At 54.6% G+C, this 27,479-nt stretch overlaps 1 protein-coding gene across 1 annotated transcript; it reads right to left on the reverse strand.

The window, feature by feature from the left end:
- Window positions 1-255: 255 nt before the first annotated feature.
- Window positions 256-13,216, reverse strand: LOC308224698 (trimethyllysine dioxygenase, mitochondrial-like; the record flags this gene model as incomplete). The annotated part of the gene is made up of 10 exons (XM_080624874.1): window positions 256-387; window positions 1,545-1,683; window positions 2,491-2,727; window positions 6,178-6,297; window positions 7,341-7,620; window positions 8,351-8,527; window positions 9,425-9,602; window positions 11,375-11,533; window positions 12,113-12,208; window positions 13,031-13,216. The coding sequence occupies 10 exons, from the start codon at window positions 13,214-13,216 to the stop codon at window positions 256-258; spliced, it is 1,704 nt and encodes a 567-aa protein (XP_080481000.1).
- Window positions 13,217-27,479: the final 14,263 nt, after the last annotated feature.

A 27,479-nucleotide genomic window follows, 5' to 3' on the forward strand; every position in this document is an offset into this window, starting at 1 on the left:
TGGAGTGATTAGCCCTTCCTGGGCAGAGCCAAGACAGTCTGAGGGGCTGGAGCAAGCAGGCTGGCTGCAGACAGCAAGAGGTGGCTGTGCTCAAAGGCAGAACAGGGTCCCGCAGAGCTCCCACAACTTCCTTTGGCTTCCACTTGCTCCCTCTCCTGAGCAGGCACCGGGAATGGCTCAGAGAGGGTGGAGGGCTTTGAGGTATGTGCAACATCGCCGGGGTGACAGCAGCAGGGCCCCGTGCACGTGGCCGGGCTAAGCCTGCAGTCCCAGCAGGCGCGCGGTGTTGAGCACATCGTCCCTCGTCAGGTAGCAGCCGCAGAGCTGGCGGTACCCGGTGAACGCCTCCCGCCCGTGCAGGACACGCCAGTTGTCTATGAACAGGGCCTGCAGGAGCAGAGAGGAGGCCATCAGCAGGGCAGCCACCACGGCCAGCACCCTCTGGCAGGACAGGTCTGAAAGCTGGAGGCCCCTCAAGACTGGAAGAGCAGGTGAGGGTTTGCCAGGGTGGGCATGTCCACTCCTGCTCATCACTGTCACACAGCACAAGACCACAGCCAGATGTTTCATGGGATCTAGCACAGCTCTCTACCTGAAGCAGCAGTTCTGCTCTGCTGCTCACCAGGAGTTAAAACACAAGGGCTAGCAAAGCACAGAGTCACATTCCGGGCTGTTTCTTTGCTTTTCTACTGGAGAGGCTGGGCAGTAGTTCATCAGCAACAGAGGGGCCATCTCCTGCCTCTAGAGTGTCACTTCCCCCCAGCATCAACAGGAACAGAAGGGGGGGGCGGTTCTAAGATCATCCGTTTCCCTGCTGGATCCTCTCATTTCTGGGGCCCTGGGCTCAGGCTGAATCTAGGCCTGAAGGAATAAAACCCCTTCAAGCACACACAGCTGAATGAAGAAGCTATGCACTGCAACACCTTCAGGTCTACAACCTTGGCTCCAGCTCTTCAAGCTCTTCCAATGCTGAACCCAGCATCAGCCTTTCAAAGCACAGGGCAGAGCTTTTTCCTTCCAATACCAAGGTGTGCTAAGGCATCTTAGCTGCTTCTGGGACACTGCCTGCCCAGCTCTCCTGTGACTCACTGCCAATGTGAGGGTTCAAAGATAACCTCAGAGCTGAAGTAAACTCAGCTTCCTACACCTCTGTATTTCCATCACACTGGAAGTTTCTTCTGGAAGAAGTCTGAGGTTGAACACCAGGTGTTCCCAGCCCCTCTGCTTCTGAGGATCCTCACTGCAGTGACTGAGAAGATCTTTCTCCTCTCCTCTAGCTGGGCCCAACTTTGCCCTGAGGCAGGGTTTGAACTAAACATTTTCACCTTACCTGGAAGCTCATATTCTTTTAGAATGGGAGGAACACATCCCCCCGCAACAGATGCCAGCACTGTAACACAGGTCACCTTAGAAGAGTTGCAAAGAAAGCTGCAGTATGTGGAGCTTGCCTGAAGCAGTCACCTTAGTGGCAGCAAGCACATCCAAAGGACCATGCTTCCCTCCCTGCACAAAACCCAGGCGAGTCTCCCAGCTCCAAGCCCTACCTTGCCTGGCTTCAGTTTGACCCAGAGCTCGTTCTCTGGCCTCCGGAGCTCAGTGGTGAGGGTGCGGTGAGCAGCGTACCAGCGGTGCACAACGTCGTACGGCACCGTGTTGATGACAGCACGATCATAGTTGTTGTATCTACAAGCAAAGAAGAGGCCACAGACAGCCCATATGGCTCCACGAGCACAGCCAGGTATTCGCACAGGGAACCGCAGGAGCCTGGGGGACCAGGCAGTATTTAAGGGAGGCCAGAGAGATGACATGAGAGGTTACACTGCAAGTGCAGGACTGGCAGGAGAATACCCAGCACTGGGAGCAAGGAGTTTACTATCAAGTGTAAAACTGTTCTTGCTGGTGTCCTATGGAAGGATGTGCCGCAGCACAGGACGAGGCCACAGGCTGTCAGAATAAGAGTGCAAAGCAGTGCTGGACAGGCTCCTGCACTCAGCCAGGCTGGCGTTCCAGAAAGCAGCCCAAATTTCCTTTGGAAGTGGCGCAGTCCACACTCTCCCTGTATGCCAGGCTGATTCCTAGAGGCTTTTTCAAAGAAGGGCTGAATCCTACTGCCTCTCAAATGAAAAGAGATGGGGGCATGGAGCTGAAGGGAGGATGAGAGGAGTGAAAAGCCAGAGCGCAGCACTGACACCCATCCTTGTCTGGGTGGTTCTGACACCTTCTCTAAAGCAGCAGTGTACAGCCCAGGAGGAAACATGGGCTGTCCCTGTGGCTTCACCCCTGCCCCTCAGGTATAGATTGGTTTTTCATGGAACCACAGGCTGGTTTGGGTTGGAAAGCACCTTAAATCTCATCCAGTTCCAAGCCCTGTCCTGGGCAGGGGCACCTTCCATTAGAAGGTGTCAGTTTAGGATACCTCTTGAAACCCCTCCCCTGTCTACCACAATCCCCTCGCCTCCCCATTAGCAAGAGGCCTCACATGGGTGTTACCTGATGAGATAAAGCTCATTGTTCCAGGGGTAGACACTGAGAACTGGCCCAATTCCAATCATGTGGTTGTGGCAGTCTCCCACATTCTCCACATACTCGTGCTTCAGCGGGACCTTGGTGAGCAGCTCAAATTGGTCTGGGGCACGCTGGAGAACCCACTCTGCCGCATAGAAACCATCCACCAGCAGCGTCCGCCCACCCGTGCCCTCGTGCTTCAGGCAGTGGAACACTTGGATGCTGCATGAGCAAGAGAAACCAGAGCATGAAGACCCCTTGGCTGCCTGTCCCGTGGCCAAAGTGCTCCCCATCAGGTGTAGGTGGATGCAGCCACCCTTCTGGTTTCACTGAGGCCTGCCAGGGAATGGAGACAGACCAGCAATTAACAGCTGTGCCTGCCGGTTCTTAAGGCCTAATCTACACCAACTCAGAACAAGAGGACAGTGAAGAAATGCTGGTTGTACTCTTGGAGTTGTCAGGAAGTACGAGGGTGTCCAGGGTGACTCTCATTCAAAGGCACAAACATTATGGTCTCCCACAAGGCAACACATTAAAGACCCTTTGGAAAGCCTGGAGGAGTCCCCAGCGAGCATCTTACCTACAGGCACATCCCTCCCTAGTGGGAAACCATCCAACTCAGCTTCTGTCCTTCCATTACTTCTCCGAAGCTTCCCTTTTCCTCTGTCCAAGCAAGGTGGGCACTGCGCTGTTAGGAGCAAACACCCAGGAGCTGCCTCCAGCCACCTCCCCTTGTTAGAAAATGAACTGTTACCTTCTGGGAAAGCCTTTACCTTCTGCTCTCCCTTCAGGGCCTCTGAACCCAGTCCCACAGCAGGGGATGGGGCAGCAGCTCCCAGCTCCACACTCACCAACACCTTTTCACCTGGGTGCTCTATTCACCCTTTACAAAGTCAGTGCAGGAGCACTGGAGCAAAGGCCACTCTGTGCCTCAAAGGCAACAACCTCCTCCTGCAGCTCAGGGCTCTGAAGAAGCCTCTTCTCTGGGCAGGCTCTTTGGTACCTGAGGAGCTGGATAATAAGCTGCAGTCTTTCCCATAGCTTGGGGATTTTCTATCCTCTACCCTTTGTAATAACTTAACCTGAGACTTGTCAGGTCTCAGCCAAAGCACTGGGGAGGAAGCAGACATTGAAATGAACCCATCTTTCTTGAAAAACACCTCATTTCACTCAGAAGCAGGTCAAAGACTCAAGCGTTTTGGCAGCAAGTCTGGAAGAGGCTGGGAAGAAAGGATTTCTGGCAGAGATGGGGGATCAGGAAAGCCAAAAATTCATGTTCTTCCTGCACAACTCTGGCTTTGCAGAACTACAAGCATCAATGGTTAGCTCTACTAATTAAGCCCATGTTGCCCTTGCTTGATGCACTTCAGCTGGCTGCAGATGGAAGGTTCCCTACCTGAAAGGAACCCTTCCAAGTGGAAAGGAAAGATACAAAAAGAGCTAATGAGCTCTATAGTTCTGGCACCGAGCAGTCACATCAAAGCCCTTTTGAAGGCTGAAGTGCTGGTCTTATTTGATGTTGGGGGAGATTTTGTGAGCTCCTAAACCAAGTCAGCCAAGCAGGTCACACCAGGCAGGTCTCTGCAAACCATGGGTTCTGCACTCAGCTGTTAACTGGAAACAGAGAAGCCAACCACATGCAGTGTGGGGCAGCACCTGTGCTCTGTGTACGTCAGCTGCACAGAGCACAATCAAATCCACTGACTTTGCTCCTGACATCGAGCTGCTTCCCAAAAGCTTCCTGCCCGGCAGGGCACAGACAGGGCTCAGGCTGCTCTGAGATCCACCTGCAGTCAACACATCTCCCCCCTTAGTCCCCCTCTGCTTTCCCAGCTCTGCACTGCAGGGAGTGTTTAGCAAGTTACAGCCTCACTTGGGAAGAGCTGATCCTGCCCCGGGGCAGGAGGTGTGGATTGGGTGACTTCTCTTTGCAGCCTCATTTGCAGGAGATCACATTACCTCCACACATCTCCCCCAGGCTATTTCCCCTCTTGACTCAGATAAAAGCAGACAAAAACACTACTCAGGCTAGAAATTAAGCCTGAAGTCTCTTGCACTTCCCCCTGATCTGCTGCCTTTCCGCCTCCAGCTGCGTATCAAACTCGCACCCAAAGGCTGTACCAGAAGAGCAGTTTGCAGAACAGCATTTGTGAACCAATGCTGCAGCTACAAAACGCTTTTTAAAGCACAGAAGGGTGTGAGCTGGGGGAGCCTGGCTTCTGCCCACCTGCAGGGCTGCAACCCTGCCAAAATGCAGCCCCCAACCTGTGTGAACTGGTGCAGAGCAAGGTGAGCAGGGCCTCTGAGGTACCTCTCCACGCTGTGCCAAGGGGAGCTGCTCTCCCTCCTCTCCCGAAGCTCCTCAGCCCGCACAGCTGGCCCGATGAGGGTGAGGAGGGTTCGCCCCAATCAGCAGGGGTAAGGCAAAGCAAACCTGTCCAGCAGCAGCTTTGTTCAACAGCTCATGAGGGGCGCTTGCTGCAGGGGAAGCTCTGCTTTGCCACATGTACCCAAAAGACACCTCAACCCAGCTGCTCACCCCCACAAATGCTGTGTGGCACCTCAGAGGCTCTGAGAAGAGACTGTGAGAGAAGCTTCAGGGTAGCACAGGAACGACCACAGCATTCAGCCGCCTTTGTGACTACAAGGGCTACTTGAACCACAGCAATACCAAGCTGCAGTCACTATCTAACAGCCAAGTCCTTCACTGCCTGCATTCTGGAAGCCCCAGAAGTTCCAAGCATAGGGAAAAGTGACCTACAGACTTCCGCCACTGCACAGGGATCAGACACGACCTGGAATTGCTGAGTGACCAGTGCAAGTTGAGACAAGGGGGGCACAAAATTACAAAATGAAACATATAAACGTTTAGAATCAGTTTTAAGTAATGTTAAGTTTGACGGCTTTGTAACAGTAGCAATGGAAAATTACTGAGGTGCATGACACACAGAAAAAAAATAGCGTACAGCTAGAGAACATACTGAGAATTCTTGTGTAAGATAAACCGCTGTAGTTGACGTAGTTTTAGGCCCTATGACCTTAGTACAAAATGAGTGTAAGAAAAACAGGCTAGAAGAACAGGACACAAGGATAAGGAGTATCTGGGAATGGCAGGTTTCCAGGATGGGCTGCAGTTAAACTAAGTGGTAAGTAGGAGGATAGGAGGACTATTGTGTCTCTGGTGCTAACAAACCAATTAAGCTGGTATAAACATCTACTGGGTGCTTCAAAGGCTGCCAGAAGTGATGAAGATTCTTGGAAGAAATAAACGACCCTCAGAGACCACCACCACATTTTTGTATGCATGTGGGGAACTTTTTAGAAAACGATGTAATCCATCCGTAGCCTCATGAATATGTATGTATGCCCAGTGGCTGTATAAGGACGGCTTGTGCAGCAATACAGGGACACGCGTTAGGGGGAGCTATCCCCCGTGTCTGCCGGCGCCGCAATAAAGAATCACAGAATCCCAGAATCCCGAGGGTTGGAAGGGACCTCAAAAGATCATCTAGTCCAAGCCCCCTGCAAGAGCAGGGTAACCTAGAGTACATCACACACCTGCTTGTCAACTTGAAAACTTTGTTGGCAAGTTTGTTCCTGGAGTTGTCTCTGAATCAAAGTACATCCCAGCATCAGCACTGGAGACAGCACAGCCCCAGCAGAAGCACTCACCCACAGGGCTCCTGGAAGTAGGTTGTGTCTGTGTGACGATCCAGAGCCAGCTTGGTGTAGGCAGTGTCTCCCCGGGAGAAGTCCGAGGTGAAGTACCACATCCTACCATAAATGGTCTCCCTGCAAAAGGGACAGGCAGTTACAGCATGGGCTGAGGGAGCAGCGGGTGGGAAAGCAGATCCCCTCCTGCTTTGAGGTCACTCCCCTCCAGCCTCTGCACAGAGGAAATTAAAGCAGAACAACAACATTCACACTGCCAAGAGCTGGTGCTTCTTGTGCCTCCTCCAGTGTTCAACTTCTCACTCTCCTCCCCAAAAGACTGATGGGAACTGTCAAACCAAGGAAGCCCCTGAGCAGCACCAGGAGCTGCCAGGGCACAGCCAGCCCCTGCCTGCACCCACCCACCACCAAGCCTGCTTCTGTTCTCAGGATCTTGTGTTTTCTGCCACCTTCCCCCCTACAACATGCACAGAAGGAGACAGACAGAGGGACAAACTGTGCTCAGGGGCTAAGGGGGAGGGTACCTGGAGCAAAAAGCTGCCTGCATATTCCTTGGAACCCCTCATTTCTATTTATTTCTACTCATTAGAAGCAATCCCTCCTCTCCCAGCGGCGTAAGGCAAGTCAAAGTGTTTCTGCAGCTTGGACAAGAGTTGAAACACAAACCCTGTCCTGCCATGCTGTTGGGCTGTTTTAAACACAGCAGAAACATTTCTCACTGATTTTCTTCAGTGAGAGCTACAAACTGGTTCTGATCTCCCTGGCTCCCAGGGCCACGGCTGCCCTCCTGACCTTCCAAGTCATAACAGGAAATGCTTCTCTGGGCAAAGCTCTGCTCTTCCCAAACAGGCCACTTCCTCCAGTTCCTCCTCTCTGTGCACAGCCCCACTGTCACAAAAGTCACCACACGCTCCCGAGGCAGCTGCACAGCCTCATGATCCAGCTCTCACCCAGGAAGAGGCAGATCCCACAGTGCAACACTCCAGCTCGGTTCCAGCACAGTGGCCAAGGCTGTGGAAGACGCAGATGTTTGCTTTGCAAACCAGGCCACACTGCACGACACACAGGACAAGGCAGCAGCACCTTCCCAACCAGCTGAGCAGTCTGCCCTTCACAGCTCCTGACAAAGCTGTCACTGGCATTCCCAGGGCAGCCCCTGTTACCTGATCAAGCTGATCCTTTCTGCCACGATTTCTGTGTCCTCTTTGGTGGGCGCAACATTCTCCACAAAAGCGATGCCATAAAGCAGGAAGTTCTGCAGGAATTCCTTCAGCCCCGCATCTGTCTCCAGGAAGCTCCGGCGGTCCACGGAGGGCACCTGGGCCTGCCGGTAGATTTCAGCATTCCAGAGGATGCGGGGCTGCATCACCTGCTGCTTCTGCCCCTCGTAGCTGTTCTTCACCAGCCACGCCAGCCCATAGCGCGTCACGTGCCCATCCGGCCCTGAGGCGAGGGACCAGAGTCACAGTCACCACCAGTGCATGCCACAGCCCCAGGTCATGATCAGCACACCCCCCAGCCTCAGACAGTCCTCACCCTGTTAATTTGTCTGGTGACAGACTCTTTGCACCCTGATGCCACCCACACTAATGTCTGGTTCAGGCTACAAGTCCTGAAAGCATCACTGTTGCTGCAAGGAGCCAAATTCAGAGCCAAGGGCCTCAACTTCAGTGGTTCTGGGCTTTGCTGACAGAACTCCATGAGGAAGTTGAGCACTGAAGACCAGCCCATAACTAAGGGTAAGTTACAACAGAAGGGAGAGAGCAACTGAGAAGGACGGACAGAAAACGTGAGTTCTGACCAGGGATACCCGCTCAAACAGCAGGAAAAAGGAACCCAACCGTTTCTTGACCAGTCTGCTCACTCCCTGCATTGCTGCTGGGTTCAAACCAACCAGTGAAACACCAGACACTGAAGATACTCACATCTCTACCCAAAAATGGCTGGCGAGGAGGGGGAGGAAAACACAGCCACACATTTAAGACCGAGACATGTTACAGCAACCCCAACTGTTTAAAATCTGCTTAGGGCCAGATCTCTTCCCAAAACAGCTACTGATTTAGAGACAAGGCTGTCCTCTCCCAGCACACCTAAGACCAGGATCCATCACCGAGGCTCCCTCCAAGCAGGGCTGGTGGCCCAGAACCCATGGAGCAGGCGCTTTGCTACCTACAGGTGAGGAAGAGCGTGGTCTCATCCACTCGCACAGCCTTAGGTTTGATGGCCAGGTCCACGCTGGCTGTGTCCAGGCTGCGCTGGTTGGTCTTGGCATTGTAGCAGGAGCCGGAGCAGCAGTGGTCCCGCAGCCACACAAAGTCCAACCGCATCAGTGTGTTGGCGTACCTGAGCTCTGCAGAGGAGGCCGGGCTCAGAGCTGCACTGGTGCCAACAGGCGGAACCATCACCCAGAACTGAGCCCACAGGTTAGGATCCCACTGACTGACAGGGGATGCACAGCTGGTTTGTCACACTACGCAGTGTCTTCATGGAAGGCCTGGCTGTCACTGAGCTCACCATGGGCTCCCTTCTTACCTAGCTCACCCTGCAGCAGGAAGGAGTAGAGCTAACATGCTGCTCACGTAATTACCTCTTTCATTTCTCTGCAAGTAGTAAATTCAGAGCTGTACATAACCTAGCTGCAGATCCCAGTACAGTAATACAGGTAAGAGTCAAACAAATAATCACCCCAACATCCAAGCTACACAAAGGCTACAAACCCCACCAAGACCTTGAGGCAAGGCCTTGATATCCATTTAGTGTTAAAGCCTCTCCTCCTCGTTCCATTCCAGGACAGCTTGGGAATGCTCAAAGCCCTTCAGAAGGGGGAGCCAGCAGGGAAAAGAGGAGAGCGCTTCCTGCTCGAGTCCCACTCAGCTCTGAATCCAAGTATCCAAGGTCACTTTGCAGTGGGAAAGCAACAATATCCTTTCTTGGGGACACTGTGTGGGATAAAAGAACAAACAACTCCCCTTGCTTCTGAGTGACCCAAGTACCAACATCTAACTGGCCTCAGCAGACAGAGGCTGGACCAGACCAAACAGGTCCCGGGGAAATCTGTGCCTCGGTTGCCAAGTCACCTCCAAACCCAGGACAAAAGTCAGTCCTGCCTTTGGGAATTCCCAGAAGGAACATGGAACACAGAGACCAGCGTGCACCCCTCTAGCACAGCCCATTTCAGAAGAACACAGGTAACTGAAATCACTCCCAGGGACTGGCTGGGAGCAGGGACACGGGAGCCAGCACGTACCGAGGTGGTCGTGGTGTAACTGCCAGGCACACTTGAGGGACTCTGGCACCGTGTGGTGGCAGCGAGTGCCAGCAGCGAGGACGGGCCTGGTGTCACCGGGCGGCCGCAGCAAGGCAGGGCTGGAGCTGCCACACAGCCGGAGAAGCCCCACCAGCCTCTGACGCCACATCCTGAGCTGCTGGGAGAGATGGGACAGAACTGGTGACACTGGTGACACACAGGGGGTGACACACACACAGGGACACACACACACGGGGGTTGCTGCTGCTGCCCAGCCTGGCCCCCAGCCCCACATCCCCATGCCAGGCACTGGCAGCACTCTGGGAAAGCTGGACTCATCCCCACAATCACCACTGATGGACACAAGAGGTGAGAGAGAGCTCGTGCACTGAGGAGAGGAGAAGTGGGTGGGATCAAAGGAAAGGCTGATGAGAGCTGGGAGGCCCATTTTCAGGCTCTTCTCTCTTGTTGGCCTCCCCCCCTTTCTGGGATAAGGGCAGGAGAGGAGCAGGAGGGAAGCTGGTGCTGCACGTGAGCCCTGCTTGCCCCCAGCTCCTGCCCATCACTCACCGACAGCAATGAACTGTCAGGGGCTCAGGGAGCTCTCTCACCAACCTCAGCCCATCCAATGCAGCAGCAACAGACACAGGGTGTCTCCTGCTTTGTGACTCCCACAAATCACAGCAGAAAACAGTCCTGGGAAACAAATGAACGCCCAGGATTTACCAGGCAAAGCAATTCCAGAAGGGACTGCAACGTGCTGCCAAAGCCTCATCTGCTGCAGGTCTTGGCCTCTCTCTGGCCTCCCCACTTTGAATTCCCCATTCCTGGCCAGAACTACAGAGCTATAGGACAGAGGGAAAGTGACCTTGGGTAGAGGCACAGGAACTGGAGGAATCCAGGGATTAGGTCAGTTCTAGAAGAGCACCAAAACACTGAGGAGGAGGACGAGGAGGATCTCTGCTGCCGCTGAAGGACACCACCAGCACGGAAGAGAATCCAACCAGGGTTAATCTTTGCCTGGAGATCATGGGACCATTTCTCAGAGGGAGATCTGTAACGACTCCTCAATTCAAGGGCAAAACCTTCCAAGCATTAAGATGTGAAGCCACACAGAGCACCCTGTCCTGGTCATCCATTCCTGGAGGGCAGGTCTCAACCTAGCAGGATTTAACAGCGCTTTGGTCTCAAATGCACAGAAATGTGGCACCACTGGGGAGACACAGACTCGGGGAGCTTTCCTTATCGAAGACCTGTGATTTTCCTCCATGCTTTCTCAACACTGGAGCTGTGGCTGCCCCACCTGCTTCTCCACTCCAGAGCTGAAGATTGCAGAGCTCTCGAAGTATATTTATATATATAACAGCCTTACTAGGCTGTTTTTCATTCCCTGGTGTAGAACTGTCCAGTGATACAGTTTTGCTAGGCTCAGCCATATTTATTGACAGGACAGAAAAGGCAAAAAGCGGAGCATCGTCAGGGTGCAGTGGAATTGTAAAAAACCAATCTTTTAAATCTATAACAATGAGCGGCCAGTCCTGAGGAATAGCAGTGGGTGAGGGCAGGCTTGCTGCAAAGGGCCCATGTCTTCCAGAACAGCATTTACTGCCCAGAGGTCCTGCAAAAGCCTCCACTTTCCTGACTTTTTCTGGATAGCAAAGATCGGTGTGTTCCAAGGGCTTTGAGTTGGAACTGTATGTCCCATCCGCAGTTGCTCATTCACAGGATCGTTGAGATGTCACAGCTTTTCTGCAGTCAGAGGCCACTGATCAACCCAGACAGGTGTAGCCGTAAGCCATGTCAGTTTTAGGGTAAGCTGCTCATCAGTGGCTCCTAGATAAAATTCTGTAGCCGCACGTTCCATTGGGATAGTGCCTCTCGTCCCCACAGTGTCACCGGAATTGGGAGGAGCAGAGGCTTAAGCGTTGCCGCTCGGTTCTCAGGACCTACAATTAGTATCAGAGATTTGCTCTGGTAGGGACTTATGTGGCCGCCTATCCCAGTCACCGAGGTCTGGGCCGGCTCCGAATCCCAATGCAGAGGCCAATCTTGGACCGCAATGATGGTAACATCCGCGCCTGTATCTATCAGACCATTGACAGTTATTTCCTGATTGACGGAATTACAGACCTTACAGCTGAACATTGGTCTTTTTGGTTTTAAGTCCTCAGTCCAATAAACCATTGGGACCCCGGTGGAGCCGAAACCTTTCTCTAGTCTTTGGGAATCAGTCAAAGTTTTTTGATTCTCATCCTGCATCGCAAAAAACGGGATGAGCTGGGCGATTTGGGATCCCACTGGTATAAAACACAGGGGTTGAGGGGTCCACACCGTAATTTTTATTTCCCCTTTATAGTCCGCATCAATTACCCCTGGCAGCACGAACAGGCCCATAAGGGTGGTGGAGGAGCGTCCCAGGAGCGGGGCTTGTCCTTCCGACAGGGGCCCTTGTACTCCAGTGGGTATAGCTACAGGCTTTGAATCTACTAAGTGTGTAGACTGGGAGGGGCCAAGTCCAACCTGGCACTGCTTCGGCTGGCTGCCCTGAGTTGGTTGCTGTCACCCCTATCCACGCGCCCTGGGGGCCCTGGGGAACACTTGGTATCCTCGCGCCCTTCCCCTTGGTGCTTCGGTGTCAAGTTTCCCTACACCAGGGATTCTGGTAGGAATTTCCCCTCCTTGTCGTACCTTGACCTGCAGTGATTGGCATAGTGCCTGCCTTTTCCGCGCCTTGGGGATATTCGGGGGCCCTTTGGGCAGTCCCATCTCATATGGCCCATCTGGCTGCAGGAAGAACAAGCCCCCTGTACTTGACAAGCGGCAAAGGCTTGGGTCACAGTTTGCATTTGCCACGTCTGGGTTCCCACTACATTACAAGCCTCCACCACCTGGGGGATATTTGCATCAGGATTAGCCGCTGGTAGCGAATCAAGGATCTTTTTGCAATCGACATTAGTGTTGGCTACCACAAGTTTCTTTAAAAGAACTTGACGGGCTTCAGGGTGTTCAGTCTGTCACTCTAACACATCATTTAGCCGGTCAATAAACCTCATATATGGTTTGGTAGCTTCTTGTTTTATAGTGGCGAAGGACTTTGAATCACCCCCATGTCCCTCAGGAAGGCTAAACATGGCTTTCAACGCTTCATTCTGTCCGTGGACCAGAGCCTCTCTAACAATCCACAACTGTACATTATGCTCACGAAAGGGTCCCTCACCCAGTAGAACATTGGGCCCGATACCTTATCGGGGATCCCCCTGCTGGCGCCCCACATCTTCTGTGGCAACACGCTCACAGGTATCCCTCCAAGCCTGCTGCTACATCATATGTTGAGTCGGGGTTAATATTATCTGCGCCAAAGTGCATCAGGCATTGGGAAGCATCAAGATGGTATTAAAAACTGACTGAATGAGACCTTTCATTTATGGTGAGTGGAGCCCAGACTCCTTTACACCACGTCGAATCTCCTTAATCAGGCTCCATTGGAATCCTTCCCATTCCGCTGCCCCATTTGCTTGTAAAAGGACAGGCATGGCGAGCGCTTTCAAGCACTCTACATCCCCTTCTGCCTGGTCTCTGGCAGTCTCAATACATTCCAACCCCCACACAGCAGCCCTTGGAGGAACAGCGGCACAGGTGCTCGTTGTCCACGGTGTCACTTGACCACTCCACCTTCTTGCCCAGCTTCCGCTTGCACAGATTCAGCGTCAGGCTGGAGTTCTCTGGCTCGGCAGCACCGATCTCAGTAACGGTGGTGCTGCCACAGCCGCCAGTCTCCGCTGCCCGTGCCATGGACCCAGGCTGGTGTCAACGGGAAGGGGAAGGGGGCCTGGCCACCACCGAGGCCCCGGAATGAGCGTGGAGATTCGGGAAGGGCCGGGCCGGACCGCTGTCGCTGCTGCCCCGGTGCAGTGCCCACCGACACCCCTGCATCCTGGAAACCAGCTCTAAAGACTGCGTCTGGGAAGCTGTAGCGTGAGCTCGCGCATGGCCTTCGCTTCCCTCCCTGCCCTCATATGCCCGGCTATTTCCTCGCTCGGGCTCTGTGGCTGTGAAGGCAGAGACAGAATGCATCGACAGAAGGTCCCCAAAGGCAGAAAGGGAAGTCATGGGGAGGGGCCTGGAGCAGCTTCTCTTGACTGACTGCTGTGTCAGTCACTCCTGGAACTGGGCGAGAGAAGCTTCCAGAAGTGCAGGAACCGGGGCCAATAAACAGGGGCATGTGCGAGCCCCTGGGGCACTCTCTCCACACCAAACACCCCCATTGGCAGACTGGTGATCTCTCCGTTTCTCTGCCGCCCCACCACCCCCCTTTCTCTCTTCCTCTCTTTTTTGAAAGCTGCTGAGTAACACAAGGCCTACCTCGATTTCTCATGAAGCCGCAGAGCTCAGGTGGAGTCTAACTGGGAGAGGGTGACCATTTACGGAATATCTGTTCCATTAAAGCTGGTGTTTATGGAGGGACCTCGGGTGTTATCTCAGCTGAATCCACGCAGAGGGGCTTTTGAGGGAGACTCACATGAAGACATTAGGCAGAAGCGCTTCCCTGTGAGCGTGCTGAGGGGCTGGCACAGGGTGCCCAGAGAAGCTGTGGCTGCCCCATCCCTGGCAGTGTTCAAGGCCAGGTTGGACACAGGGGCTTGGAGCAAGCTGCTCTAGTGGAAGGTGTCCCTGCCCATTGCCAGGGGGTTGGAGCTGCAGGAGCTTTAAGGTCCCTTCCAACCCTGGTCTCTTCCACAGGAAGGGACAAAACATTTACCAGTTCTGTGGGCAAGCTGTTGCAGTTCTTGTGCCTTTCAAAGTAGAATCTCCTACTGCTATCCACTGCCACTGGTTCTTGGCTGCACTAGCAGTTTTCCTCTTCCTTGGTGCGGGAGCAGGTTGTTCCTCTGTTGTGGTGCTTTTGGCCATACAGCCATCTCGTGACCAGGAGAGGTTTATTCTTTTCTCGGTTGGACAGTGGCTGGATGGCTGAGCCCCAAGAACAGCGGTGAATTTTATCACATCTAGTTGGCGACTCATCACTACTGGTGTCCCCTAAGGCTTGGTATTGGGATCAGTGTTGCTTAATATCGTCATAGGAATCATAGAAACACAGAACCAGATCACTGATGATCTGGATGAGGGGATCAAGTGCACCCTCAGTAAGTTTGTGGAGGACACCAAGTTGGGCGGGAGTGTTGATCTGCTGTAGGGCAGGAAGCTCTGCAGAGGGATCTGGACAGGCTGCATCAATGGGCTGTGGCCAGTGGTATGAGGTTCAACAAGGCAAAGTGCTGGGTCCTGAACTTGGTTGGGAGCATCCTGGTCTGTATCAACACTGGTGTGGCCAGCAGAACCAGGGCATTGATTGTCCCCCTGTACTGGGCACTGGTGTGGCCGCCCCTTGAATCCTGTGCTCAGACCTGGGCTCCAACTACAGATGAGTCATTGAGGTGCTGCAGTGGGGCCACAGAAGGGCAATGGAGCTGGAGAAGGGCCTGGAGCACAGGTGTGATGAGGAACGGCTGAGGGACCAGGTCAGGTGGGGTTTAGTCTGGAGAACAGAAGGCTTAGGGGGACCTTATGGCCCTCTACAGCTACCTGACAAGAGGCTGGAGACAGGAGGTGCCTGGTTTCCTCTCCTAAGGAACAAGGTATAGGACAAGAAGAAATGGCCTCAAGCTGAGCCGAGGGAGGTCTAGACTGGAGTTTAGGAATCATTTATTCAGTTCAGGTGTAGTCAGGCATTGGAACAGGCTGTCCAAGGCAGCAGTGGAATCACTGTCTCTGGAAGTGGGACACAGAGTGGTGCTGCCCCGCAGCAGCGTGACAATGCAGGAGCAGGTACTCTGTCTGTTGGCAATGGTACCCCGGCCGCCACCTCACTCAAAGAGAACTGTCAGCAGGTGCTGCAGGCTGCCTCCTGTGACGGTGAGCCAGGGGCCCTGCCAGCAGCCTGCAGCTCAGCAGGAGCCAGCACAAAGCAGGGCTGCAGTGACAGGAACAATAACAGACACTATCCTGGTGGCCGACAGCCGCAAGGCCCCAGCCACTCAGCCGACACGTCATTCTCACACCCATGGCAGCAGCGGTGCTTCTCAGAGCAGGAACATGGGGCAAGCAGCAGAGCACCTGCCAGCAATGCCGGCAGCAACCGTCAATTCCTGCCTCAACAGCAAGTTCCTTGGTGTGCACTACAGGCCTCTTGCAGGCTGTCTCCTGTGACACCAGCAGCCTCTGCTGAGCACCTCTGCAGGGGGGAACCTTTGAGCTGCTGCCAGCCCATCACCCCTTTGCTCCATCACCTGCTGTCCATCAGTGCTGGCTTTTTAATTCCTGTTGTGCATTTTCTGCAGCGGGATGTGCTGGGGGAAGTGATGGTCCTGTCCCAGTTCCTGCTATTGCAAAAGTAGTCATCAGCTCGTGCTGTGGTTTTGGGGAGAGTGGAACCTTGCCTGGAGGGGAAGCATTCCACTTCCCAAAGAGGCCACACTCTGGTTTCCACTAACACTTGCCAGAGTGGCAGGAAGAAAGCTGCCTCCAGGGTGCAGCAGATGCAGAGCATGAGCAGACCCACTCTGAAAAATGCTCCTTATTGGGTGGGTTGCTTTGAACTCTCCAAAGGGCTCTGGAGGTTTCTGGGAAGTGAGTCTCGAAACCTTCTCGGGTTGTGCTCGCTCTCTGTGACCACAGCAAACTCGGGCTGAGAGTAAGGACAAGGGTGTGATCCCCTAAGGATGGAAAACCACACCATGGCTAGTTGAAAATCAGAGCTCTCAGTTGTCTTGTGCAGCCAGGTCGTAGGTAACTTCTCATGGAGACAAGCTGGCCAAGGTAGCCCCTGGAATTTGGAGTAGAGCACAAGCCCAGACCTTCCCAGCACTGCCAGTGCCAGCACTGCAGTGCTGGGAAGTCACCAATGGGATCTGAGTGAATGGATCTGCACCCAGGAGATGCCTTGGATGGAGATGTCTCTTCTCCTTGCAGGTAGAGAGCTTGAAGAGCTGGGCCCTTGCTGCCTTCCGCTGATGGTGGGTGCTGCCTGCAGAGCGCCGGACGACTGATGCTGGCCATCCTCTTCTGGGCTCACCTCTGAATTGCTCAAGGGCTGAACCCCACGAATATTGTTGTGTAAAACCCCCAGATTGGGCTGTTCCTGTGCTGTCCTGCTCCTCCCCTGGCACCGAGCACATCCCTGGCAGGGCTGGATGTGACTGTTGTGCTCCAGAGCTCCTGACCTCGCCTGGTTTCCTCCAGAAGCCATGTGGGCTGAGTGCTTGTGGCTGGGCTGATGGTTCTGGAAGGAGGCACCATCCCCACTGGACAGACACCTGGTCCTGGGAGTGCTGGTGTGCCCTGTACCTGCAGCCCATCAGCACTGCTCTGCCTCCCTTTGGCTGTATGGTCTTGGTCCAATATTACCTATATTTCAGACTGGGAGATGCTCTGTGTGCTCTGGAAAAGCCTGGGAGTTCCCTTTCAATCCTCCCTTCCAGGGCATCCCCTCCTCAACAAGATATTGATTCATGAATCATTGGATCTCAGCCTGGCTTGGGATGGAAGGAACCTTAAAGCTCCTGCAGTTCCAAGCTCCTGCCACGGGCAGGGACATCTTCCACTAGAGCAGGTTGCTCCAACCCCTGTGGCCAGCCTGGCCTTGAAAACTGCCAGGGATGGGGCAGACACAGCTTCCCTGGGCACCCTGTGCCAGTGCCTCAGCACCCTCACAAGGAAGAACTTCTGGCTGATGTCTAATCTGAATCTCTTAAGGACCACTTAAGGTCCTTTCCAACTCTAACTATTCTATGATTCTATGAATCTGTAAAGTCATTCACTTATGTCAGCAGTGTTACTGAACCGATTAAGTTGGCATAAGCATTTATCTACTGCGCATGCAAAAACAGCCCAAAATTATGCAAAACGGTTCTTGGAAAACTACTGAATATGAATGATGTTTACCAGAAATGTAATGAATATGTATGTTAAGCAACAATAAAATCATGGTCTATTTGATGCTCAGACTGGACACGTTAGGAGGAGATCTCCCCTATGTCTCCCAGCACTGCAATAAAGAATACCTGCTTGTCAACATAAACTTTGTTGGCGAGTTCCTAATGACTTCTACAAATTAAAATACTCCATCCCTTCTGGTGGAAGAGACCAGGGCTGGAAGGGACCTTAAAGCTCATCCAGTTCCAGCCCCTGGCAACGGGCAGGGACACCTTCCACTAGAGCAGCTGACTCCAAGCCCCTGTGTCCAACCTGGCCTTGAACACTGCCAGGGATGGGGAAGCCACAGCTTCTCTGGGCACCCTGTGCCAGCGACTCAGCACCCTCACAGGAAAGCGCTTCTGCCTAATGTCTTAATGAGAGTCTCCCTCAAAAGCCCCTCTGCGTGGATTCAGCTGAGATAACACCCGAGGTCCCTCCATAAACACCAGCTTTAATGGAACAAATATTCTGTAAATGGTCACCCTCTCCCAGTTAGACTCCACCTGAGCTCTGCGGCTTCATGAGAAATCGAGGTGGGCCTTGTGTTACTCAGCAGCTTTCAAAAAAGAGAGAGAGAGAGAGAGAGAGAGAAAGGGGGATGGTGGGGAGGCAGAGAAATGGAGAGATCACCAGTCTGCCAATGGGGGTGTTTGGTGTGGAGAGAGTGACCCAGGGGCTCGCACTCAGGGCAGCTGCAAGACCCCCCGCGCTTGGTTGGTCGGAAGCTGTAGGATGGGGACAGGGGGGATTGAGCGGGGTCACCCATCTGCTGCCCATTTACAGTTCTGCTTCTAGAAACACTGCCAGCTTCTCACTGAATTGCTCCAGTGCTTGCGCGAGCAGGAGGAGCAGGAGAATCACAATCTCTCGTCCCTTATCTCTGGCCTTAGCAACTCCAAGCCTCGCTCCTTATTCCTCCCATCCCTACTACACCCGTCTCATTGCGGGCACCAGGCTGCAGCATGCACGGGGCTTCAAAAGCCAGCTGACGTGGGAGCCACTGCATCACACACTGTTTCATCCCATCGGGATGCACTTTTCCTACATGGGCAGCATGCGCTGCCAAGAGCCAGCAGGACTGCAAGCTCAGCAGCTGGGAAGTGCTGCAAGGAAAGAGGTCGCTCCGCAGGCTTCTCTGCTACTGACACAAGGGAAAAGCTGGAGCAGGCAGAGGCGAGCACTGCGGGGAAAGGGATCTGGTTTATTGTTCAGAGAAAGGGTCCACAGTGAGCGCAGGCTGCAGCACGATGTCCTCAGCGCAGCTCCCTCGCGCCTGCAGCTGGCAGTGGGGCACTATGTCTCCACTTGGGGGCTGATTCAGGATCTGCGGAAAGCCCTGCGCAGAGCCTTCAGCGCCCTTCTGAAGCGGGATAGTTGTTGCTCTTGGACGTGTTTCTCACTGGTGTCATACAATGCTTCGTTTGGGTTGGCGGTTCCCCAAGTATGGCTGGTGGAGCGGGGATAGACGGGTAGCAGGTTACGTTGTGTTTGCGGCTGCCACTTCTGCATTTTCATGGGGGTTTTCCACTGCTGGCTTTCAGTCCTCTCCCAGGTAGGGGAGGCCCTGGCACTGTTGAACTTGCGCAAACGGTGCCACCAGCCTGGCCTGGGTGCCACTCGAGTCGAGGATGTAGTTGGCTCCTCCTTGGTGTCCTGAGCTGCTGCAGGCACTGCCTCTTCATCCCTGTAGAATCGCGGGGAGGCAAAGGTTCTGCTGGCCTCTCCTTGATGCTCTTCAGGTGTTTTCCTCTTTTTGCGCCTGAATACAACTTGCAGAGCTCTGTCAACAACTAAGACACTTTGTGGGTCCTGTCTCGGGGCCTGTGGTGGTTGCTGGCTCCAGCTCGGTACTGGTCCTTGTGCCCAGGCCTGCCCTGGTCCCTTCCTGTCTGTGCGCAGGCGCCTGGCCTGTGCTGATGTCTCTCTCTGGGCCTGTGCTAGTGTTGGCACAGGAGACTTGGTGTGCTGAACTTCTGCAGGTCTCCTTGCTGCCATTGACACATGCACTGCTTCAGCCATGTTCTGCTCTTCCAGACGTTACTGGATAGTTTCCTCGATCATAGCAAAATTCCTGCGAATGATGTCCCTTGCGAAGTGGCTGGCTACTTCCTGTGGAACCAAATCAGAGGCTATGGGGCTGAGCAGAGAAAGTATCGTACTCTGGGATTCCTCTTCTTCCTTCTGCTCGCTAAAGCCATGGGAAGCTCGTGCCGGTGGCTTCTCTTTTGCCACGGCAGCGAGAGGTGCGTGATGCTTCCCTTCCTCAGCAGCTGGACAGACATCTGCCTTTACAGGCTCTTCTTGATGTTCTCTAGACACGGTGGACACCATGTCTTCTCCAGCCTCACCTGCTGCTGGGACAAGAGGGGCTGTGCCGGGCTCTGCCTGAAGCTCTGCAGCCGCGGAAGACTCCGTGTCCACAACTGCTGCAGGCCTCGTTGCTGCCATTGGTGCACCCACATGGTTTTCATCAATGTCCTGCTGCTCCAGGGGCTGCTCCTCCGTTTCGTGGATGACAGCCAAAGGCTTGCGCAGGACGCCTCTCACAAAGCTCCTGGCTGTTTCCGGTTGTATCAGCTCAGAGGCAGTAGGGCTGAGCAGGCTAAACGGCTTTCTCTGTGCCTCTGCTTCTGCCTCCTGCTCGTCAAAGCCAGGGGAGGCTGATGCCAGTGCCTCCTTCTGCTCTTGTGCCACAGATGTTGTCTGTTCATCTGTTCCTGCGGCAAGGTGGGGTTTCTCACCCTCTGCCCCAGGGATCTGTGTCAAGGCAGCTGCTTCTTCCTGCTTGTCTTCTGCCAGAGATATAAGGGCTCTTCTGGCTTCCTTTTGGTCTCCAGACACGGGAGACACCGTGCCTTCTCCAGCCTCATCTGCTGCCAGGCCGAAAGGGGCTGAGCTGGGCTGTCCTCGAGGCTCTATAGCCATAGGAGTCTCCATGTCCTCAAGTGTTAGTGGCATCACTGGTGTCTTTGACACATCCACATGGCTTTGGGCCACATCCTCCTTCTCCTGAGGCTGCTCATCTGTTTCCTGCATGGCAGACATAGCTTTGCAGACAATGTCCCTCACAAAGCGCCTGGCTGTTTCCTGCATAAAGAGCTCGTAGGCAGTGGGGCTGAGCAGAGCAAATGACTTTCCCTGGGCCTCTGCTTCTGCCTCTTGCTCGCCAAAGCCAGGGGAGGGTGGTGCCGGTGCCTCCTTCTGCTCTTGTTCCACGGAAGCGAGAGGTGCGCGGTGCTGCTCTTCCTCATCAGCTCCAGCCAGGGGAGGAGCTGCCAGCTCGGTGTCCGTGGGACCGGCCAGGACAGGAGGCACGCTCTGCAGGTCTTCAGCTGCCTCTGATGTCGCATCTGTGCCCACATTGCTGCGGATGCTGGATCCCACCTGGATGTCCGCTCGGGGATCCTGGAAGAGCTCTGGCACCAAAGAACTGACGCAGATGCTGTACGTGGTGACGGCTTCCCCTTGGGGTAGCTCTTTGTCACTAACACATTCCAACTCCTCCTTCACCTCCTCATCCTTCTCCTCAGGGAAGGCTGCTGGCTCCTCCTGTAAACACACAGCAGAACTTCAGGAGCTGCCAGCTCTCCCCAGCCCTGTCCCTCCCAGGGCTGCAGGTAGCTGTGTGGGTGCTGTGCCGTGGGCTGCTTTCTCCCCTGCTGCCCTGTGACCAGCACCAGGGCTGGGTGGTGCATTGGCCCGTCACCTGGGCCCTGGGGCTGCTGCTGTTGGCTGCTGACTGGGGAGGTCCCTCCCGGGCTGCTCTCCTTCAGTGCCTTTGCTCCAGAGGAGGGGTGCCAGATGGGAGAGCAAGAGCACAGGCAGGGGAGGGAGGGAATGTCAGCACGATGGCACAGGGAGCACCAGCAATGTCCCTGGCACATGCATTTTGGGATCTGGGACTGCCTCCAGCACCTTGGGATCCCCAGTGCCGGCCACATGGGTGTCACTCACCTGGGGCTGAGAGCCCTGAGTCAAAGGTGAAGCTGCTGCTTCACCTTCATCATGGGCTCCAGGCGCAAGGTGAGGTATCCCAGACTCTGCCCCAGGGATCATTGTCATTGAAGCCAGAACTTCCTCCTCATGTTGTGCTGGGGAGACAACGGCTCTGCTGGCCTCCTGTTGATGGTCTCCAGACACGGGAGACACCGTGTCTTCTCCAGCCTCATCTGCTGCTGGGGCGAAAGGGGCTGAGCTGGGCTCTCCTCGAGGCTCTATAGCCATAGGAGTCTCCATGTCCTCAAGTGTTAGTGGCATCACTGGTGTCTTTGACACATCCACATGGCTTTGGGCCACATCCTCCTTCTCCTGAGGCTGCTCATCTGTTTCTTGCATGGCAGACATAGCTTTGAGGACAACGTCCATCACAAAGCGCCTGGCTGTTTCCTGCATAAAGAGCTCGTAGGCAGTGGGGCTGAGCAGAGCAAATGACTTTCTCCGGGCCTCTGCTTCTGCCTCCTGCTCGCCAAAGCCAGGGGAAGGTGGTGCCGGTGCCTCCTTCTGCTCTTGTTCCACGGAAGCGAAAGGTGCGCGGCGCTGCTCTTCCTCATCAGCTCCAGCCAGGGGAGGAGCTGCCAGCTCGGTGTCCGTGGGACCGGCCAGGACAGGAGGCACGCTCTGCAGGTCTCCAGCTGCCTCTGATGTCGCATCTGTGCCCACATTGCTGCGGATGCTGGATCCCACCTGGATGTCCGCTCGGGGGTCCTGGAAGAGCTCTGGCACCAAAGGGCTGATGCAGATGTTGTACATGGTGACGGCTTCCCCTTGGGGTAGCTCTTTGTCACTAACACATTCCAACTCCTCCTTCACCTCCTCATCTTTCTCCTCAGGGAAGGCTGCTGGCTCCTCCTGTAAACACACAGCAGAACTTCAGGAGCTGACAGCTCTCCCCAGCCCAGTCCCTCCCAGGGCTGCAGGTAGCTGTGTGGGTGCTGTGCCGTGGGCTGCTTTCTCCCCTGCTGCCCTGTGACCAGCACCAGGGCTGGGTGGTGCATTGGCCCATCACCTGGGCTCTGGGGCTGCTGCTGGTGGCTGCTGACTGGGGAGGTCCCTCCCGGGCTGCTCTCCTTCAGTGCCTTTGCTCCAGAGGAGGGGTGCCAGATGGGAGAGCAAGAGCACAGGCAGGGGAGGGAGGGAATGTCAGCGGGATGGCACAGGGAGCACCAGCAATGTCCCTGGCACATGCGTTTTGGGATCCGCGGCTGCCTCCAGCACCTTGGGATCCCCAGTGCCAGCCACATGGGTGTCACTCACCTGGGGCTGAGAGCCCTGAGTCAAAGGTGAAGCTGCTGCTTCACCTTCATCATGGGCTCCAGGCGCAAGGTGAGGTATCCCAGACTCTGCCCCAGGGATCATTGTCATTGAAGCCAGAACTTCCTCCTCATGTTGTGCTGGGGAGACAATGGCTCTGCTGGCCTCCTGTTGATGGTCTCCAGACACGGGAGACACCGTGTCTTCTCCAGCCTCATCTGCTGCTGGGGCGAAAGGGGCTGAGCTGGGCTTTCCTCGAGGCTCTGCAGCCATAGGAGTCTCCATGTCCTTAAGTGCTGCATGTGACAACGCTGCCATCGCCACATTCAATCTTTGGCTTCTCTCTTGCTGTTCCTCCTGCTTCTTGGTGGTTCTCTGGACCACAGCCACAGGCGGGAGCAGTGGCTTCATCTTTTTGAACGTGGACGTGACCTGCACAGCTGCGTCCCTGACTTCGACGTTCTGTAGGTCAGGTGCATGTCTCTGTCTCTCTGGTGCTGCCTCCTTCTTGCCAATGTTATTAGAAGCCCGTGCCGGTGCCATGGGAATGAGATGTGCCTGGTGCTTCTCTTTCTCAGGAGCTCTGACCAGGCAGCTCCTGTTCATCTACTCCAAAGGCCTGATCTTGCTGGGCAGAGAGAGCAGATGCTGTGCAACAGGCCTGGAGTGCACACTGAGGAGGTTGTTGTTGTTGCACATAGCGATGCGTGCCGCTTGAATTGCTGGCAGGTGCTCTGCTGCTCGCCCAGTGTTTCTCAGTGTGGGCTGAGTGACTGGGGCCCTGCTGCTGTCGGCTGCACGAATAGTGTCTCTTCTTGCTTGTGTCCCTGCAGCCCTGCCTTGTGCTGGCTCCTGGCATGCAACTGGCTGCTGGTGGGGTCCCTGGCTCCCAGTGCTGTACCTGTGCGGCACTGTGCTCGTGCTGCCTGAGTTCTTAGTTGTGGGAGCAGAGGCTTTGGACCTGCCTAGAGCAGGCTGACAGGTCTCTGGCCATGTATCTCTGCTGCCGTAACGGGGGACACGGCACAGCTGGGCAGCAGTTTTGAGAAGCTGCTGTTGGTTGCTGCTTGCGCTGCCAACAGCCGAGTTGCTCACATTGCCAGAAGCCGCAGAGGCTGCTGGTGTTATAGGTGGCAGCCTGCAGCAGCTGCTGACTGCTCTCCCTGAGCGAAGGTGGCGGCCGGGGTGCCATTGTCACCAATGGTGACAGATGGAGTGTCTGCTCCTGTCTCAACCCGCTGGTGCTGGACAGCACCACTCGGTGCCCAAGGCTGCCCATCTGCAAAAGAAGCCGAGCAGAGAGGCTGTGTGATGGTGTCCCTTGCGCCCGCATCCCAGCTGGCTGAGCTCAGGCAGTTGGGCTCCCCTGCCAGCCCCAGGGCAGGACTCAGCCCCACAGGCGGCTGCCACCTGCTCCCAGAGCCGGCTGGGGAGAGGGCTGGCCACCCGCAGCCCACGGCCACTGCCCAGAGCCCCTGCGGCATGCCCGAGCAGCCTGCGGGGCACGGCACGGGGGGCTCAGCTTGCTCCCTCCTGCACCCGCCGCCCGGCCGTCAGCATCTCTGTGGGGTCGGGAAGACGTTTCCATTGTGTCAATGAGCACTGGGCACACCAGGGCTGCTCCAGGCAGTCGTAGAGTCAACCGGGTTGGAAAAGACCTTTCAGATCATCAAGTCCAAACGTTCCCCAGCACTGCCAAGGCCACCACTGACCCATGGCACTGAGGGCCTCGTCTACACAGCATGTGAACATTCCAGGAAGGGCGACTCCAGCACTGCCCTGGACAGCCTGTTCCAATGCCTGACTACACCTGAAGTGATCTCCTGATCTCCAGTCTAAACCTCCCCTTGCTCAGCTTGAGGCCATTTCTTCTTGTTCTATCCCTTGTTCCTTGGGAGAGGAGACCAGGCACCTCCTGGCTCCAGCCTCCTTTCAGGTAGCTGTAGAGGGCAATAAGGTCCCCCTTGATCCTTCTCTTCTCCAGACTAAACCTCCTCTAGTCCTTCTGCCTTTCCTTATCACACCTGTGCTCCAGGCCCTTCACCAGATCCTTTGCCCTTCTCTGGCCCAGCTCCAGCACCTCAATGACCCTCCTGTAGCGGGAGCCCAGGTCTGAACACAGGTCTCGAGGGGCAGCCCAGTACAGGGGGGCAATCATTGCTCTGGTCCTGCTGGCCACACCGGTGCTGATACAGGCCAGGATGCTCCCAGCCAAGTTCAGGACCCAGCATTTTGCCTTGTTGAACCTCATACCACTGGCCACAGCCCATTGATGCAGCTTGTCCAGATCCCTCTGCAGAGCTTCCTGCCCTACGGCAGATCAACACTCCCACTCAACTTGGTGTCCTCCACAAACTTACTGAGAGGGCACTTGACCCTCTCATCTAGATCATAGAATCATAAAATAGTTAGGGTTGGAAAGGACCTTAAGATCATCAAGTTCCAACCCCGCTGCCATGGGCAGGGACACCCCACACTAAACCATGCCACCCAAGGCCTCATCCAACCTGGCCTTGAACACCGCCAGGAATGGAGCATTCACAACCTCCCTGGGCAACCCATTCCAGTGCCTCATCACCCTCTCAGTAAAGAATTTCTTCCTTAGATCCAATCTAAACTTCCCCTGTTTAAGTTTGAACCCGTTACTCCTTGTCCTGTCACTACAGTCCCTGATGAACAGTCCATTCCCAGCATCCCTATAGACCCCTTCAGGTACTGGAAGGCTGCTCTGAGGTCTCCACGCAGCCTTCTCTTCCCCAGGCTCAACAGCCCCAACTTTCTCAGCCTGTCTTCATACAGGAGGTGCTCCAGTCCCCTGATCATCCTTGTGGCCTCCTCTGCACGTGTCCCAACAGTTCCATGTCCTTTTTATGTCGGGGACACCAGAACAATACTCCGAGTGAGGTCTCATGAGAGCAGAGTAGAGGGGCAGGATCACCTCCTTCGACCTGCTGGTCACGCTGCTCTTGATGCAGCCCAGGATACGGTTGCTTTCTGGGCTGCGAGCACACACTGCAGCCGGCTCATGTTCATTTTCTCATCGACCAACACCCCCAAGTCCTTCTCCGCAGGGCTGCTCTGAATCTCTTCTCTGCCCAACCTGTAGCTGTGCCTGGGATTGCTGCGACCCAGGTGTAGGACCTTGCACTTGGCATGGTTAAACTTCATAAGGTTGGCATCAGCCCACCTCACAAGCATTTCAAGGTCCCTCTGGATGGCATCCCTTCCCTCCGGTGTATCAACCGAACCACACAGCTTGGTGTCATCGGCAAACTTGCTGAAGGTGCACTCAATCCCACTGTCCATGTCACCGACAAAGATGTTGAACAAGACCGGTCCCAACACCCATCCCTGAGGGACACCACTCGTTACCGGTCTCCAGCCGGACACCGAGCCATTGACCACAACTCTTTGCGTGCGGCCATCCAGCCAGTTCTTTAGCCACCGAGTGGTCCATCCATCAAATTGATGGATGTCGTGTGGGACAGTGTCGAACGCTTTGCACAAGTCCAGGTAGATGACATCAACTGCTCTGCCCCCGTCCATCAGTTTCATAGCCCCATCATAGAAGGCCACCAAATTGGTCAGGCAGGATTTCCCTTTAGTGAAGCCATGCTGGCTGTCACCAAGCACCTTGTTGTTTTTCATGTGCCTTAGCATGCCTTCCAGGAGAATCGGCTCCAAGACTTTGCCAGGCACGGAGGTGAGACTGACTGGTCTGTAATTCCCCGGGTCATCCATTTTCCCCTTCTTGAAAATGGGGGTTATATTTCCCTTCTTCCAGTCGTCGGGAACTTCACCTGACTGCCATGATTTTTCAAATACGATGGCCAGTGTCTTAGCAACTTCATTCGCCAGCTCCTTCAGGACCCACGGATGGATTTCGTCAGGTCCCATGTTTAGGTTTTTAAGATGGTCTCGAACCAGATCCTGTCCTACAGTGGGCCTAGGGCCTTCATTCTCACAGTCCATGCGTCCGCCTTCCAAGACTTGGGTGGTGTGGTCAGAGACGTTGCCAGTGAAGACCGAGGCAAAGAAATCATTAAGAACCTCAGCCTTCTCCAAATCCAGGGTAGCCAGTTCTCCCGATATCTTCCGGAGGGGGCCTATGTTGCCCCTAGTCTGTCTTTCATTCGCTATGTACTATAGAATCCCTTCCTGTTATCCTTCAAATCCCTAGCCAAGTTCAATTCCAACTGGGCCTTAGCTTTCCTAACCTGGTCCCTAGCTTCCCGGACAACATCCTGTGGAGACATGGTTAGCAAGCAAAGGTCATGTTCCCATGTCTGAGCTTAATTAAGCACAGATTCTGTGAAAGTGAGAAAAAACACCAGTTGTGTACAGTTACCAGCAGTGGAAAAACCCTGGAAGTTAACCAATAGAGATAGAAGACCAGCTGGCCTACCTTGTAGCTAAAAATTGTCTGTGAACTAGGAGCAGAGACCTTGAGAGGAGGATGTGTATATGAGCAAGGGAAAATCACCGAAATGCACCTGGAATGTACCCAATGCTGTATATGCCAACCAATCACTACGGGAAGCTGTGTGTACGTGGCAGTTTGACACTATATATACCCATTATTTGAGCACAATAAACGGATCACTTTTATCAATCATATTGATTGTGCTGGTGTTCCCTCCGTGCGCGACGACATATTGGCGCCCGAACAGGGACCAACAGAGGAACCCAGGTACCCGTAGCGGCTGGGAGAATTGCGCACGGAGCGGGAAAGCACCGGAGAAGCAGCATCCGGAGGGCTGAAAGAAAAAAAAATGCTCGGTTTTGCTGGTCGAAGATGCCGGGCAGAGAACGGGCAGTGAAAGAAGAAAAA

The sequence above is a fragment of the Psittacula echo genome (assembly GCF_963264785.1).
Source record: "Psittacula echo genome assembly, chromosome: 8".
Lineage (NCBI taxonomy): Eukaryota > Metazoa > Chordata > Aves > Psittaciformes > Psittacidae > Psittacula > Psittacula echo.